Source organism: Pituophis catenifer, unplaced genomic scaffold (genome assembly GCF_029215685.1).
Source record: "Pituophis catenifer annectens isolate HBS135680 unplaced genomic scaffold, rPitCat1.0.hap2 SCAF_2, whole genome shotgun sequence".
NCBI lineage: Eukaryota > Metazoa > Chordata > Lepidosauria > Squamata > Colubridae > Pituophis > Pituophis catenifer.
The window spans coordinates 93217777-93231955 of record NW_027256882.1 but is presented as its reverse complement, the minus strand read 5'-3'; the positions used below and the strand labels follow the sequence as shown (position 1 = coordinate 93231955).

Below are 14179 nucleotides of genomic sequence, written 5' to 3'. Positions count from 1 at the left end.
CTTCTCTCCACGGAATCAGATCCTGGTGCCCAAAAGGTTGGGTACCACTGATCTAGACTGTGTGAAATTGTGTTGAATGTCTTCTCTAATCAATATTTCTCGGTCTTACTGAATTTAAGATGCAAGGATTTCAACTCCAAGAATTCCCCAACCAGCACCTTAAAGTTGCTAAGAAGAGGAGAAGAGTAAACCATAAACTTGCAAGTTAGCTTTCAGCAATCCTAGTTTGCGCGCAGTACTGTACCATAAGCATGCTTGGAGTTAAAATATGTTTGGTTGTTCTAGTGGGGTGTACTGATCAGACTCCTCAAACTCTTTAATGTTGGGAGAAAAAGCTGCTGCATTACCTTAGATATATTTCTGTATCCCAATCCTGAGTTTTTCTTTTCTCATTTTAGTGCTCGCTGTTTGTGTGCATTGATCTTTCTTTTTGTGCTCCACCTGTTTGATCTTGGATCACATTAAATACATCAAATATTATATACAGTTTTATGGTAGCAATGTAAATGCTTAGTTTATTATACCAAATATTCTGCATTGTTTGGTTAACTACTTTAAGTGTTTTATTTTATTCATATTATGCTATTCTGTTATAATATATTGCTCTGATAGTCCTAGTAGTCAATAATGTCAATAAATACCATTCATACAATTAAACCTTAATGTTAAAGTTTTACAGTCTTACGGTTGTAAGGTTGATATTATTTTGTATCTTAAACGCTAATTCCTATAACTTCATATAGCCTAACAAATTCACACTAATTTTTTAATGTCATGAAATTTCTGAGAAGATAACTATATAGCCTAGATCGTTTTGTCTGCCATTTCTACTTTATTTTGTTTTGTTTTTCTGTTTTATTTATTTTTATATTGTATTACCAAATCTTGGTCTTTCTAATTTTAACACGCATTCTCAGGCCAACTCACCTCACAGGGTTGTTTTTTCTGGGGAAAATAGGAGGAAGAAGGCATATTAGGTATGTCTGCTGTCTTGAATTATTTATAAAAATAATAAAAGTGGGATATTAATACTTAATTTCAATAGCAAGTGCAAGTATTATTTAATTTATAATTTAGAGTTACAGTCTTACGGTTTTCTGTTAGTAATCCTTATAACTTTGTAATTCATATCTAATTTTGTATATTAAATCTTTATTCTTTGAATGGTTGTAATTCCATATATTTTATACCCATCTGCAACTAAAGTAAAGATTGATTGACAGACCTAGGATCCCCTGATACCTCACCACTCTTTCCAACACCAAGAACCTTTAAACCATACCCAAACAATTAAACTGAAGGAGAAGCAATACTACATCTTACTGTTTTGGTCCTGCCTGTCATCTTTATTTGTTTGTTTGTTTATGAAATTGATATAGCCACCCATCTCACCCAAGGTGACTTTTAGAAGGGCACAACAATAGATAAAAACCACAATCATAAAAATAGCAAATGCAAATATAAAAGATCGTCATAATAAATATCCTTAAAAAACTGAAAATCCCATATTTGAAGTAATAAAAATGCCTCGTTCAACAATGGAGCACTCTAGATCAGTGTCCAGTTCCATGGGAGCCCCAGAACTGGACATATTTCAGAATATCGAAAGCCATGGAACAAATCTAATTTCAGGGGAAAGAATGGTCCATTAGGTGGGTTCCACAGCAGAGACAGCACGCCTCGGAGCCCAGCAAATGTTGATTCCTAGCCAAAGAAGGCAGCAAATGTTGATTCCTAGCCAAAGAAGGCAGCATGCCTTCTATGGGAGATCTGATGGTCCAAGCTGATATAAACAGGAAAAAGCAGTCAAATAGCCCAGTCCCATGCCACAAACCAGCACACTGAATTGGATCCAGAAGCAGACTGACAAGTAACGCAGTTCACAAAGCAGAGGCCTAATATGCATTGGCCTATGTGTGCATATAACTATCCATGCACTTTATTTTGAAACTTCTGGATACTGGTGTTGGCAGAAACCTTAGAAACAGAACTTCAAGGGAGTTGAAGCCCTTAAACCATAAGAATTGTTTTAACCAGTGCTTGGTATGTCAGATGAAAAGTTTCTTGATAATCTGCTTCATTATCAAATTTAATGGCTAGAGAAAGGATTAGTCCTCAGCCTAACTTCAAAACTTTCTGAACTTTCAGTTCAGATCTTTGTCAACAGCAATTCATTCTAATCTAGTTCATGTGAAAGGAGATAAAAGAAGAAGGATGCAAAAGAAAAAACAATAATGGCCTTAGCATTCATTTACATGTGGTCATCTATAGATTTCTAAGGAGATATAGCCATCCACAAAAGAATGTTGCTCAGCCTGTGCTAAATTTCACAAAGTAAAATAAAAAGTTACAGATTAAGGAGGGGTATAAAAACATTCATTCTGGTAAATTGCTTTTTGGCACTTGAACATTATTTTTATTTCTTTTTTATTGTAGAATTCTAATGAGCATATTTAACTATATAGGATATTTGTAAGGTTGTTTGGGCAAAGTGAGGTTATTAATAAACAAAAAAACGAGTTGTGCAGACAGAAAGAGGGTCATTCAGTGTGCAGAATACTTCGTCGTTTTTAGAGCTTCTCTCCCAGATGACATCGTTCACTTGAATAAATGTCTTATTTAGAGACATGAATTTTAGTTTGTTTGAAACACAATTTTCTTACAAAACCTATGCCAAAAGAATGATTGAATAGCAAAGCTTATGTGGTGTTTTCTCTTAAGATTTTGTTGTTTTTTGCAACCTCAATTTTATAAAATCATAGTAATAGGACTCCTTTCTATATTTCAGGATGGAATGGGAAATCTAAGGATTACAGAAAAAGGTTTAAAGCTAGAAGGAGATTCGGAATTCTTGAAACCTCTCTACGCCAAAGAAATCCGGTCCAGGACAGTAAGTCAGAACTTCTAAAAATGTTTATTTCTTGATAGGACTGAAATTATGCCATTACTACATTGTGACTGGTGCAGCTGCAATTTTGAAATCCAACCTGCAAATTTAGAATTTGCAGATTGGATTTTAAAAAGGGTGAACACAAGAAATGTTGTCAGTATAATTACAACTAACTAGGGCTTATTAATGAAATTGCAGTACTTATTTATTTATTTTATTGAATTTGTATACCGCCCTACTCCCGTAGGACTCAGGGCGGTGAACAGCCATGGAATAAAACATATAAATACTTAAAGCATCATAGATCACTCACCATGAGCCATATTGGCAAGCAGGAAATGTCATGGCATCTACTTACAAAAGGGTTGCCTTTAGGGTCAGATCTTAGAACTTCTCCACTCTTCCTTCCATCTCTTGGACTGTTCATCCTGGTCTAGGGAAGAGTAACTAGAAGGAAACCTAGAACTAAGGAGAAATTTCCTGGCTGTTAGAACAATTAATCAATGAAATGGGACTTGCCTGCAGAAGTTGTGGGTGCTCCAACACTGGAGGTTTTAAAAAAGAGATTTTCCAACCATTTGTCAGACATGGTACAGGTTTTTCTGCTTTAGCAAGGGGTTAGACTAGAAGACCTCCCTTCCAACCCTGTTAATCTGTTAAATTCTGTTAAATCTCTTAAATTCTGAAACTGGATGTTCTATTACTTAGCTTCTAAAGCAGAAGAAAAAGACATTTAGGTGAACAATGGGGAAAGTCCATAGAAAGGTACACAGTAGCACAAGCAATTTCCTTATAATGTCATTTGGCAGTGCGGCATAAACCACATGGGAGGAGAAAGTTGATAGAGAAATCTATCAACCGATTAAGGCCAGAAAGAGGAGCTTGTTAGTTCACAGCTCCTGCTTGGTAAGCGAGCAGCACACTGCTCAGGAAAGCAGCTTAAGAACAGCTAGCTTGTTGAAGCAATCTTTCTTCCTCTATTAACTGAAAAAGCGGATCAATCACAGGATAACTAGCTTATCGTCAATATGAACTAAACATTAAGTCCACTGCTGTAAAGGCTGGAAGTTATGGGGGTTGTTATTGCCTCTGAGATTAAAGAGAGGGGTTTTTTTGGAACAGAAATGCTGATTATGCCAATAGGTGTCTATGACAATTTGCCACAGCCAACTCGCCACAGTCAACCCGCCATGTCCAACTCACAGCAGCCAATCCGCCACAGAACAATTCACCATGGCCAGCTCACCACAGGCCAAAGAACAAGTGTTACACTAATATTGAAGAAATAGAGGAATAGAATCATTAAAGAAAGAATGACAAAGGAGGGAAAAAATGAAAGGTGAACAACAAAAATTAAAATATTTTTAAACTATTTTGAATAATTAAATTGTTGAATTGTCCTGCAGTGAGTTGGCCATGGTGAGTAGTCCTGCGGCGAGTTGACCTATTCCATGCTAATAGTCCACTGGCCCTTTGCCCCAAGGCCCAGAAGCCAAAGTGGGATGTCTGTTAACATGAAAAAAAAAAACACCAGTTTTAAACTGCTATAGGTATGAACATCACACTCTTATATTGATAGTCAATGGCTTAAAATGGCTTCATTTGAATATATAGTCCAGCTGTGTTCTAGGAAGCCTTTACTGAGTTCAAGTCAGAGTCCACAGGAGAAGGAAGATTGGGCAACATTATTTATTAACAAATGGAACAGTCTTCTTGGTTTACACCAGATTCCACAAGTCCGGTACTCCCCTTCTATAGTGCCAGTTACATGCTGTGGCAGATTCACAAGCAAGGAATATAATTACCTTGATTTGTCTTTTGTCTCTAGTAATAAATGTTATACGCTCTCTAATCCTAAAGGTTCTGTGTTGGGCTAACATCTAGAGAGAGAGATAAAAATCAGGCTGAGGAATTTCATAAGTTGTACGTTCCTTTTTGGTCATAGTTCATCAGATCTTGTGAGAATCTCCTTTTAAAAAAATATCTTGTAAATACTTCGTGTCATGTTGGAAATTAGTTGCAGTTTCCTGAGAAATTCTGCTTTCTCATTCCTCAAACGGCAATTTGCTTTGAGTATTGGTTTTATACAACTTTCAGGATTTTGATTTGACTCTGCTTCTCACAAGCCACCAACATTCCTCCTGAATATGAAGCTGCAGACTTTCATAGAAAAATGATTTGGAAATGCATTATTATCCTTCATACATATAGACCCATTTCCAGCAAATCAGGGATGCAGCATTTTGAGCTCAAATATTTTGGACTTGAAAGGCTTTCATGTCTATATCTCATGTTGTTGTGCTTAAGATAAGTAGTTTAATATTAAGGCCAACACTACGGAACTGATTAGTGCATGTAACATTTACTATTTATCATATATGTTTAAATATATCTCCTTATTTGAGGAACATTATACATGGGTTTTTCTTGGTTCTTGTTAGCTGAGGGAGATGGGCAATGCTTGCTCAGAATATCCTGAAAAATCATGAGGAAATGAGTATAAGCTTTGAATAAGAATTATATATTAAAATATTTAATTTCCCAAACATTTGGGAAAAAAAGTGAAAATTTAATACAGAATAATAGATTAAATATTAATGATAGTTTTCAATATAATTTGTGCACCCCAGAACATCTAAGATGGTCTCATTTAACCAATAGCCTAACATGAATAGATTTTATTTAATTTTCAAGTGATACAAAGTGAGGTCATATTTCCTGCTCAATTTGAAGTATATTAATTGGCTCCCTATATTACATTGTTTTTGATTTAGTCACAAATAACTAATGAAATAGCCTTAATATGATTTCTTTAATATGTTTCATGAAATATTCCATAGGAATATGAAAGTTACAACTTTTGCAAATTGGTTGTAAATTAAAACCAAGTAATTGCAAACAATTATAAAGAACAGATACTAAGGAAATCTTCATATCTAATTGTTTTTAGGAGTAAGAGAAAATATTTGACCCATATAAATGATTTCACTTTAATAAATTCAAAAAAAGTAAAAATGACTTTCATAGTTTTATAAATATATTTCTAAAGTTGTTAAATTGTGCATTAATTGCAGTTACTAAAAGAAACATTTCTTCTTCTAAGTTATGCAGAGAAAACTAAGGTTATAAATATGCCAAGGAGTCTAAACTATTCTTGAGTATCAGTGAACATATCAGACTATGATCATCCAAGTCACTGAAATAAAACCCATAAACTAGTTCCACGGCTTTGCCTTGCTTTCAATTATGGTGGTCCTACGGAAATCAACAAATAGTAACAGACCTACACACTAGATAATTGGGGGGAAATGACAAAGATTTTATCAAAAGGAATTAAGACCTGGTTTTGATTTTTGTAACATTCTCATTCATATAGGGTTCATTATATTGCTCCATCAAATCTATTTTGAATATTATTCTTGATGATCTCATAATTTCTACATGTAATAAAATTATATTTTGTCGTCATTTTCTGGGGGTTAGAAGTTATAAACCTGAATGAATGTGCAATATCTTTGTAGCTACATGAATTATTCAGATGGCATTGAGTCAAGCCAGAACCATGGCAACCCTATAGACAAATGCTCTTATTTGTCCATAATTTTATTTTATTTTTATTCATTTGTTAAATTTATTTGCTTCCTATCTCACAGTGGGGCTTCTCTGGGCAACTTAGTAATATTAGAAATATTAAACTTAGAAACTTAGAAATATGTCCAATTTCTGCTTACTGATCATCTCTTCAAGCGAGGCTTTATGTCATCTAGGATCATTTGAGTAAGTCTTTTTGCGATTAATTGTACCCTTAACAATCAATTTAAACTACATAATTTAAAGGATCCATCTTCTATCTCTCATTCTTTATCACGATGCAGCTTTTACAATTATAGATCCTCATTGTTTAACTAGACAATCTTTGTTATCTTAGTAATATAATATATAAATGATATTGTCTAAATTTGTTCCTCCTTTCTTAGAATCAATCTTTTTACCATGAAACAAAATGATACAAAGATATGACACCCATCTTTTTTAAAAAAAATACAACAAAGCTGTTTGCTGAGAAGGCCAAACTAAGGCAATTTGTCCATGGAATTGTCCAGGTTAAACCATATCCAGGTTAAATGTTAGTTTGCCAAATAAAATATATATTGAAGGATTATCATATTTATACTGTTAAAGCTAAGCATTACCTAACCATAATCCCACTGGTTCTTTTTACAAAAGTCCTTGATGTATAACTTCCAATATTTGATAACATAGTTTAATATTCTAAGCAGATAATAAAAACAAATTAAGGAGAAGCCACGATGTCTTTCGTTACACTGGGATTAATGTGTTTTAGTCATGTTTTAAAGGGAAATGATAAATGAATCAGGGTTTAGAGAAGCAAGGAAAGTATCTAAAACCCCCAGCTGAACATCTAGCACACTAAACGTTCTTTTCAATGCCATTTGTGCATCTTGATGTATTTAATTAAGAAATGAACTGGACCATGAAGCATTGCCTGAGTAAATAGAAGTGATTTGTGCTTCATCAAGAAATCACATTAGACATCTGTGTATTTTTTTTTTTTTTGCCTGTACATCAATTACAGAGATTATTAAAAATCAGAAGGGTCATCTGTAGACTGGATTCTTTGCAATTCCTGGTACATAACTGTCTTTATAAGTGTTATAATTTATTGTAGGCTAATGCACAAACCATCTGCTAGCTTTTAAAAATTGCATTAACCAAGACTGAGTGAAAATTAGACTTAGAATAATTTGTTAATTGTATGTTCTATGAAATGTTTATAATCTTGCATTTCCTCATATACATATGAACTGCCATAAATAATGTTAGAAGATATCCTTTTTAAGAAATAACTTTTTATATTTGTTACACAAATATAAATATGTTCTGTCTTGAAACAGATCCATCTATTTATGTGCTGATAAACTGCTACAGTATTTTGCGAGACCCTTGATGTCCATTAATGAATTTTAGTTGTTTTCCTTTCTGCAGCACGCTCAATATTATTCGGTAATTTCGATCAGATAAATATTTAGATACACAAATTAGATTATTAGAATCTGTAATAGATGCTATCCTTTGTTAAATGAATAAATTATTATATATGAGAACACCGCGGCTCATATTTCTTTCTGATATAACTAAATAAGTCTACCAAGTTTTAGTTGCTAAGCACCCAACCACAGCAGGAACTGCCACTCTAATTTACTGTGAGCGACAAGCTAGTACTCCTAATTTTGCTTAATATATATTTACACAGTGAACATAACATTTCGGCCAAGCTAAACAAAGACAAAAGGAAAACATTATAAACTAAAAAATCAGTCACCTTTTGAAGACTACTTAAAGTGAGGACAGTAGTTTTCACAAACTCTGAAAGACCTTTAGCGATTAAAAAAAGTCAGAAGTAAATCCTTGCTTCCAGTGTTATGCAGGTCAGTAAACACCAAGACCAAAATAAGTTCAGGTTTATCCTAGCATGTAGTAGATACCTGGAGGCATCTTTCAAGAAAATGCATCACTACTTCTGAACAAATCTCCCATATCAAAAATTGTTCAGGTGGACCATATCTACTTTTTTATTTATTTATCCTATTTCTATACTATCTATCTCACCTGAATGCCTTGGAACCTTCTTCATGTATTTTGAATTATCAAAATAAAAGCAAACAATATGCATACAGTTCTGAGTAAATACAGAAGTGGCTGTATTATCTGTTTCATTGGTTGTACACTAGGTGACAAATTTAGAAATTCAGTATGCAATCCTAATCCAGGTAGCAATCATGTTAATACTATTTTAATAACATGGCTATTGTGTCTTATGCTGCTCATACTGGCAGCATTAGTAGAAAGGAATTTCTTCCTTGGAATCTCCCAAATTATACAAACCTGGGTCAGTTGTAAAGATGCTGTGTGATAGGTATGCAACAGGGGTGAGTTCTATTTATCTTTACCACTGGTTCGCAACAGGATTGTTTCTGTGCATGCGCAGATCGCTGATGATGATATCCGGGGTGATAGGTGGAGCCTCCCACTGGTTTTACTACTGGTTCTTGCGAACCGGTCCGAATGGGGGGCAACCCACCACATTTTTGAAAGAGATGCTTTGGAATGTATGGGAATGCCTTACAAATTCTCTGTTTAGGAATTATTAAAGCAGCTTTTCAAGACAGAGCAAAAGTGTTTCCTGTAGTGTTCCAAAGTTATGCTTGCATATTGAGAAATTCAAGAGCAATTTCTGAAGATGGGTGGAAATGCATATAGTTCCCAAACGTTCCCAAATATCTTTCAAAGGATTTATTAATAGACTGGCAGTGTGGCTCCTGAATGGCCAATCCCCTTGGTTCATTTTGCCCCATGGCAACTCACATAATAAAGGCATTGCTGTCATCTGTATTGTCATAAATGTACAAATACTGTTTGCCTAAAGTAAAGCATGGATATATGTCTATGGAGATTCTCAGTAATCCAGGATTGGGTCTAAAGAAGAGCTGGAGAAGCTTCTTGGATAAGAAGCGAAACATCTTCAAAGAAAAACCAGAAAGTCCAGTTGCCACTTGAAAAAGCACCTTTGGGAAAAGCATGGGTAGTTCCTACAGAAGAAGTTCTGCAGCATTCTGTTTCAATATGACTCCACAGGGGAGAAAAAAATCATAGTGATAGACAGATGGATAATTAGATGCCGAGTTTTGTGAAATTTAGAACTTTTTATAAATCTTTTGCTAACCTGCAGATTTCATTCTACTCTGTGGATATACAATAAGAATGTATAGATACTTGTGTTTTCACCACATCAGACTAAAGAAGAGTGGAGCTTCACTTTCCTACCCTTCTGCATCTAGAGCACTGAGAAGTTGAGGAAGACATAATTGTCTCCTTCTGAAATAGAATCAGTTCCATCCCATGAAGGATTTCAGAGAAAATCAATCAATTTAATTTTGGAAAATGAATGCCTCTAAAACTGATCGAATAATTTAGATGCACTTGTGCTATTCTTCTTCCAGACTGGTTTTGGAAATCTGAATTGAATCAATCCAGTTCAACAATTTTATTAGAACACGCAAACATAACAAAATTATTTTTCCAAATTGAATGAAGAATCTGAGTCAAACAATGCCTGATTCTCACAGGCGTATTATTATTCACTTAATTAAGGTTAATCTCCTGTTCAGTGTTTCTCTTCATAAAAATTCCTGCTTTTATTATTTCTTACACATTTTCTTTATTCTACAAAAAAAAGTAAAATAAGCTTTATTTCTGGGAAATAACAATTTTGCAAACTCACTTGTATGATGTTAAAATATATGTCAAAGAAAAATCTGAACGTTGAATGTGCTTTATAATTCAGGTTATTATATTACTTTATTTGTGCTTAGAGAAAAGCTCTCGGATAGGCTTATTACTGAGCACTAAAATACTAATTTGAATAACAATGATATCCAGCAATTCTAACTCAGTCTAAGATATAGGATTGCAACCTTCTTAGTAGAATAGAAATGAAGTACATCATTTTTTCTTCTATTTATTATTACTTATAATAATATTAATATAGAATTCTCATTTGTTGAGGCCATGGAAAAGGTTTCAGAGCATTATAAATCTTTAGAATTCTGACTTCTTCTGCCACCCACCCACCCCCACCTTTATATATTTTCTACAATTGTAAATTTCCAATCTGTGGGAAAAATCAAGCATGGAAACCAGTAAAAAGGCAGAGAGATAATTTGATATTTTATTACTTTATTTCATTATGGAAGAGTATATTAGCCAATCCTCTTATAGATTTATGATGACCCACATTCCGTACAGATATTGATCCTCTATCGTTTAATGTAAAAGCAAGGCTAAACATTTACCTATAACACCATATAAACTTTCTTTCCAAAATGCATCCCCATCTGGACTTCTAAATGTAAGATAGCTATTTCCACTGTGCTAGTTTAATAATGGCATTTTAAGTCTAAAATCTAAGTAATTTGGGCTTCTCTATTTCACTATTTATCTAGTTGATTTAGACCCACTGGTCATGAAATATTAAAGTACTTTTAAGCCCTATGTTCAATTACTTCTAACAAAAATCCATTTACAACTATAATTGGGACTGGAATCCTAGTTGTTAAACAAAACTTTAAGTGAGATGGCTATATACCTAATTCACTCAACAACTGCAATCCCAGCACTCTTGGTTGCAGTCATTAAGCAATCTTCTTCATCATAAGTGGACAGAGCGAAGAACTGCCTGCTGAGTTCAGCTTCCCTCTATGTGTAGAAAGGAACAACACATGAAGGAACACAGCTCAGATTTCTGAGATTTGAGTTCTTTTTCTGCCTCCTACCAGAGAAGTTTGGTTCTTTTCTATGTGCACAACGGAAGGGCTCTGGTGGGTTGTAGGACAGAGCTCAGCTTTTTCAGGGTCTGACTTCCATTTCACCAAGCAGCTCTTTCAACCAGCCCCCAGAGTCCTCTTCAGGTGCAGCAGTTCTCAACCTTGCCTATCAGCTTCCCCATTAACTTTCTGGGGAAGCCAGCAGATAGGATTGCAAATAGCAATAGTACTTAGACTTATATACTGCTTCACAGTGCTTTACAGCCCTCTCTAAGCAGTTTGCAGAGTCAGCATATTATCCCCAAAAATCTGGGTCCTCATTTTACCAACTTCGGAAGGATGGAAGGCTGAGTCAACCTCGAGTCATTCAGAATCAAACTACTGGACTGAACAGTGAGTTAGCCTGCAGTTCTGCATTCTAACCACTGAGCCACCACAGCTCATTTAATCGGGATTAAATGATCATGGAGCACTTGGCAACCATTTGTACATGCAAACATGTTGCCACGCACCCACATTATGATCACATGACTGCAGGGGGTAGTACCATGTTTTATGATAGCTGGAAGTGATTTACAGACTGTAAAGCACACTCTCAGAGGCCATTGTAACTTCAAATGGTGATTAAACAACTGGTTGTATATTGAGGATAATTTTTTAGCATTGGATTGTAGAGTGAAACCTGCTGAGAATATTTACATTGGGGAATTAAGGTCATACTCTTTCTGAAATATAAAACAGTTCAGTCAATGTGGAGCAAGGCAGTGGTTTGAAGTCACATTTACTATTTGTTGCTTCTTGGTTTCAGTGTTGTGCAAGCACAAGATATTTGTATTTTAAAACACTAGTAAATTCATAAAACATTCTACTCAGCTGCTACTAATAAATGAATACTTTGCACAGCAATATCTAGCTACTTACTACTGAAACTTTATTGGGTAGTATACGGTATATCTCTGTTTCAAGGCAATACGATTATTTCCCTTGCTCTGTGGGAAGTTTGAGATGTTTCTTTCGATTTAATATTTTTTTTGCCTCTGGCCAAATGTAAACAGCAAGATAAGGAAAGACAACCAGAAGAATAAACCAAGCAGAGACCATTAATGTGGCAGCTGTTTCTGTTGCAGGAACTGTCAACTAAATACAACCATCACAAGTTGATATAAAATCTTTATTGGCATTTGTATAGCGTAAGTGAAAGTTTTCAAGCAGAAACTACTGGATTTGATGCAGATGTATATGCTTTAAAAAAATTTAAAATGCTAGCATGTACAAATATTGAAACTTAGTTCAGTGCCTCTGTTTGCAGTATGAGAAAGTAAGCATTTTTATAGCAGGAGAATTTGCTCAGGTTTTTAAATTGTAATTTAATTAAAAATTACAACTAAAAAGGTAAAAACTTTAACAAATGAAAGTTAAGGAATCAAAGAAAAAATAGAAAGGACAAAAAATAAGAAAAAACAGAAAAGAAAGAAAAAACAATATAGTAAAGAAAAAGGAAAGGAATATCTAAATAATGGGTGCATCTTGGAATGCTAACACAATATGCTGCATTGTAAACCATTCAGTGCTGCAAAGTATTATGGGGCAGTATAAGTCTAAATGTGATTGCTATTGCTAATAGTTTGCATATCAGCACCACAATTGCAACAAGGGGAATCTTTCCATCCCCACTGATACAGGACAGAGGCACTTCTTCCAGTATCACACCTTTTAGTGAACATGGTAAAGGTCTTCTATGTTAAGCCACTTTAGATGCCCTGTAAAGAAGCCCACAACCACTGAACCTGAAAACACTGGTGGAGAAGACTGAGAGGAGTTACTTCCACAACACTAGTTTAAGCAATTCAAGGGCACACACATCATCGAAGCAAATCAGATAGTCTCTTCACTTTGATGAAGTGGATTATACAGCCTCCACAGCGTGAATCACTTTGTCAGAATGAATCTATGATGCATTGCACAGACATAAAAGCTAGCCTTCTCCAACCATGCATCTTAGTTGGTGATGAACTTTAACAGCGCTGATTCTATCAAAATCCAGTGACAGAACACATGATCATTTATCTTTTTAATTCCTTTCCTCTCATATTTAATTTTGAAGAACTTGGTGAACTGAAGATTAATCTATTGCTTAAAAGAGAATTTATGACAAATTGCAAGGCCTAACATCAAACTTTCTGATTTTAGGCATTTAAGCATGTATTTGCATCCAAATAGCTCTGCAATTGTCTAGTTACTCTTCATATGGTGCAAATGTTGTATTTTAGAATCAGGTGAACCCAATGTGACTAGGCAAATCTAAGGCAGGTTGCCCACTTGGGCCAGTGGATAGACCTTAATAGGTGCTGATTATGCTGCTCATATTGCATGAAATTAAAACGCTTACAAATGTCATGAACCATTACCCTTCTAACCTATGACATGTTAGAAGGATTTAATGAAATTATTTTCATTATGCTATGGGTAGCCTCAATGATATTGCAGGTTACCTTTTTAACTAGGTTTATTGTTACTAGTATAACAAAAAAAATATTTCATACTTTAAACAGCATGTTAATCACCAACATGTTTTCTATCCTTTTGTAAGCTTCCCAATGAAAGGACCTTCCCAAAGATGAATAAATAAAATAAAATACAGTTATACAAAGGTTTTGTTAATTTCTTATCTTTGTAGTGTCTTCTTCTATCTTTAAGAATGATAAAATTAAATCATAACAGTTTTAGTGGCAGAAAACCACTGAGTTGTTTACAATGCAGCATATTGTGTTAGCATTCCAAGTAATGCACCCATTGAAAGCAGAACTTTGAGGCAGGTAGATTTCTCAAAGAACATGTTTACTGGACACATCATATAGGCACAGCCGGTGAAATCCAACTCTAAAAGTTCCCACAGTTTTCACGTAATTTTAAAAAAGTAAAAGTTTCCCTCCCCACATGTCAC

General features: G+C 34.6%; 1 protein-coding gene across 1 annotated transcript in view; it reads left to right on the top strand.

Moving 5' to 3' along the window:
- Positions 1-14179, top strand: part of SGCD (sarcoglycan delta) — a 202020-nt gene that overhangs the window by 70912 nt on the left and 116929 nt on the right. Inside the window, exon 3 of the mRNA XM_070933852.1 lies at positions 2789-2890. Coding sequence (XP_070789953.1) covers positions 2789-2890 — 102 coding nt within the window. The remainder of the gene's footprint in view (positions 1-2788; positions 2891-14179) is intronic.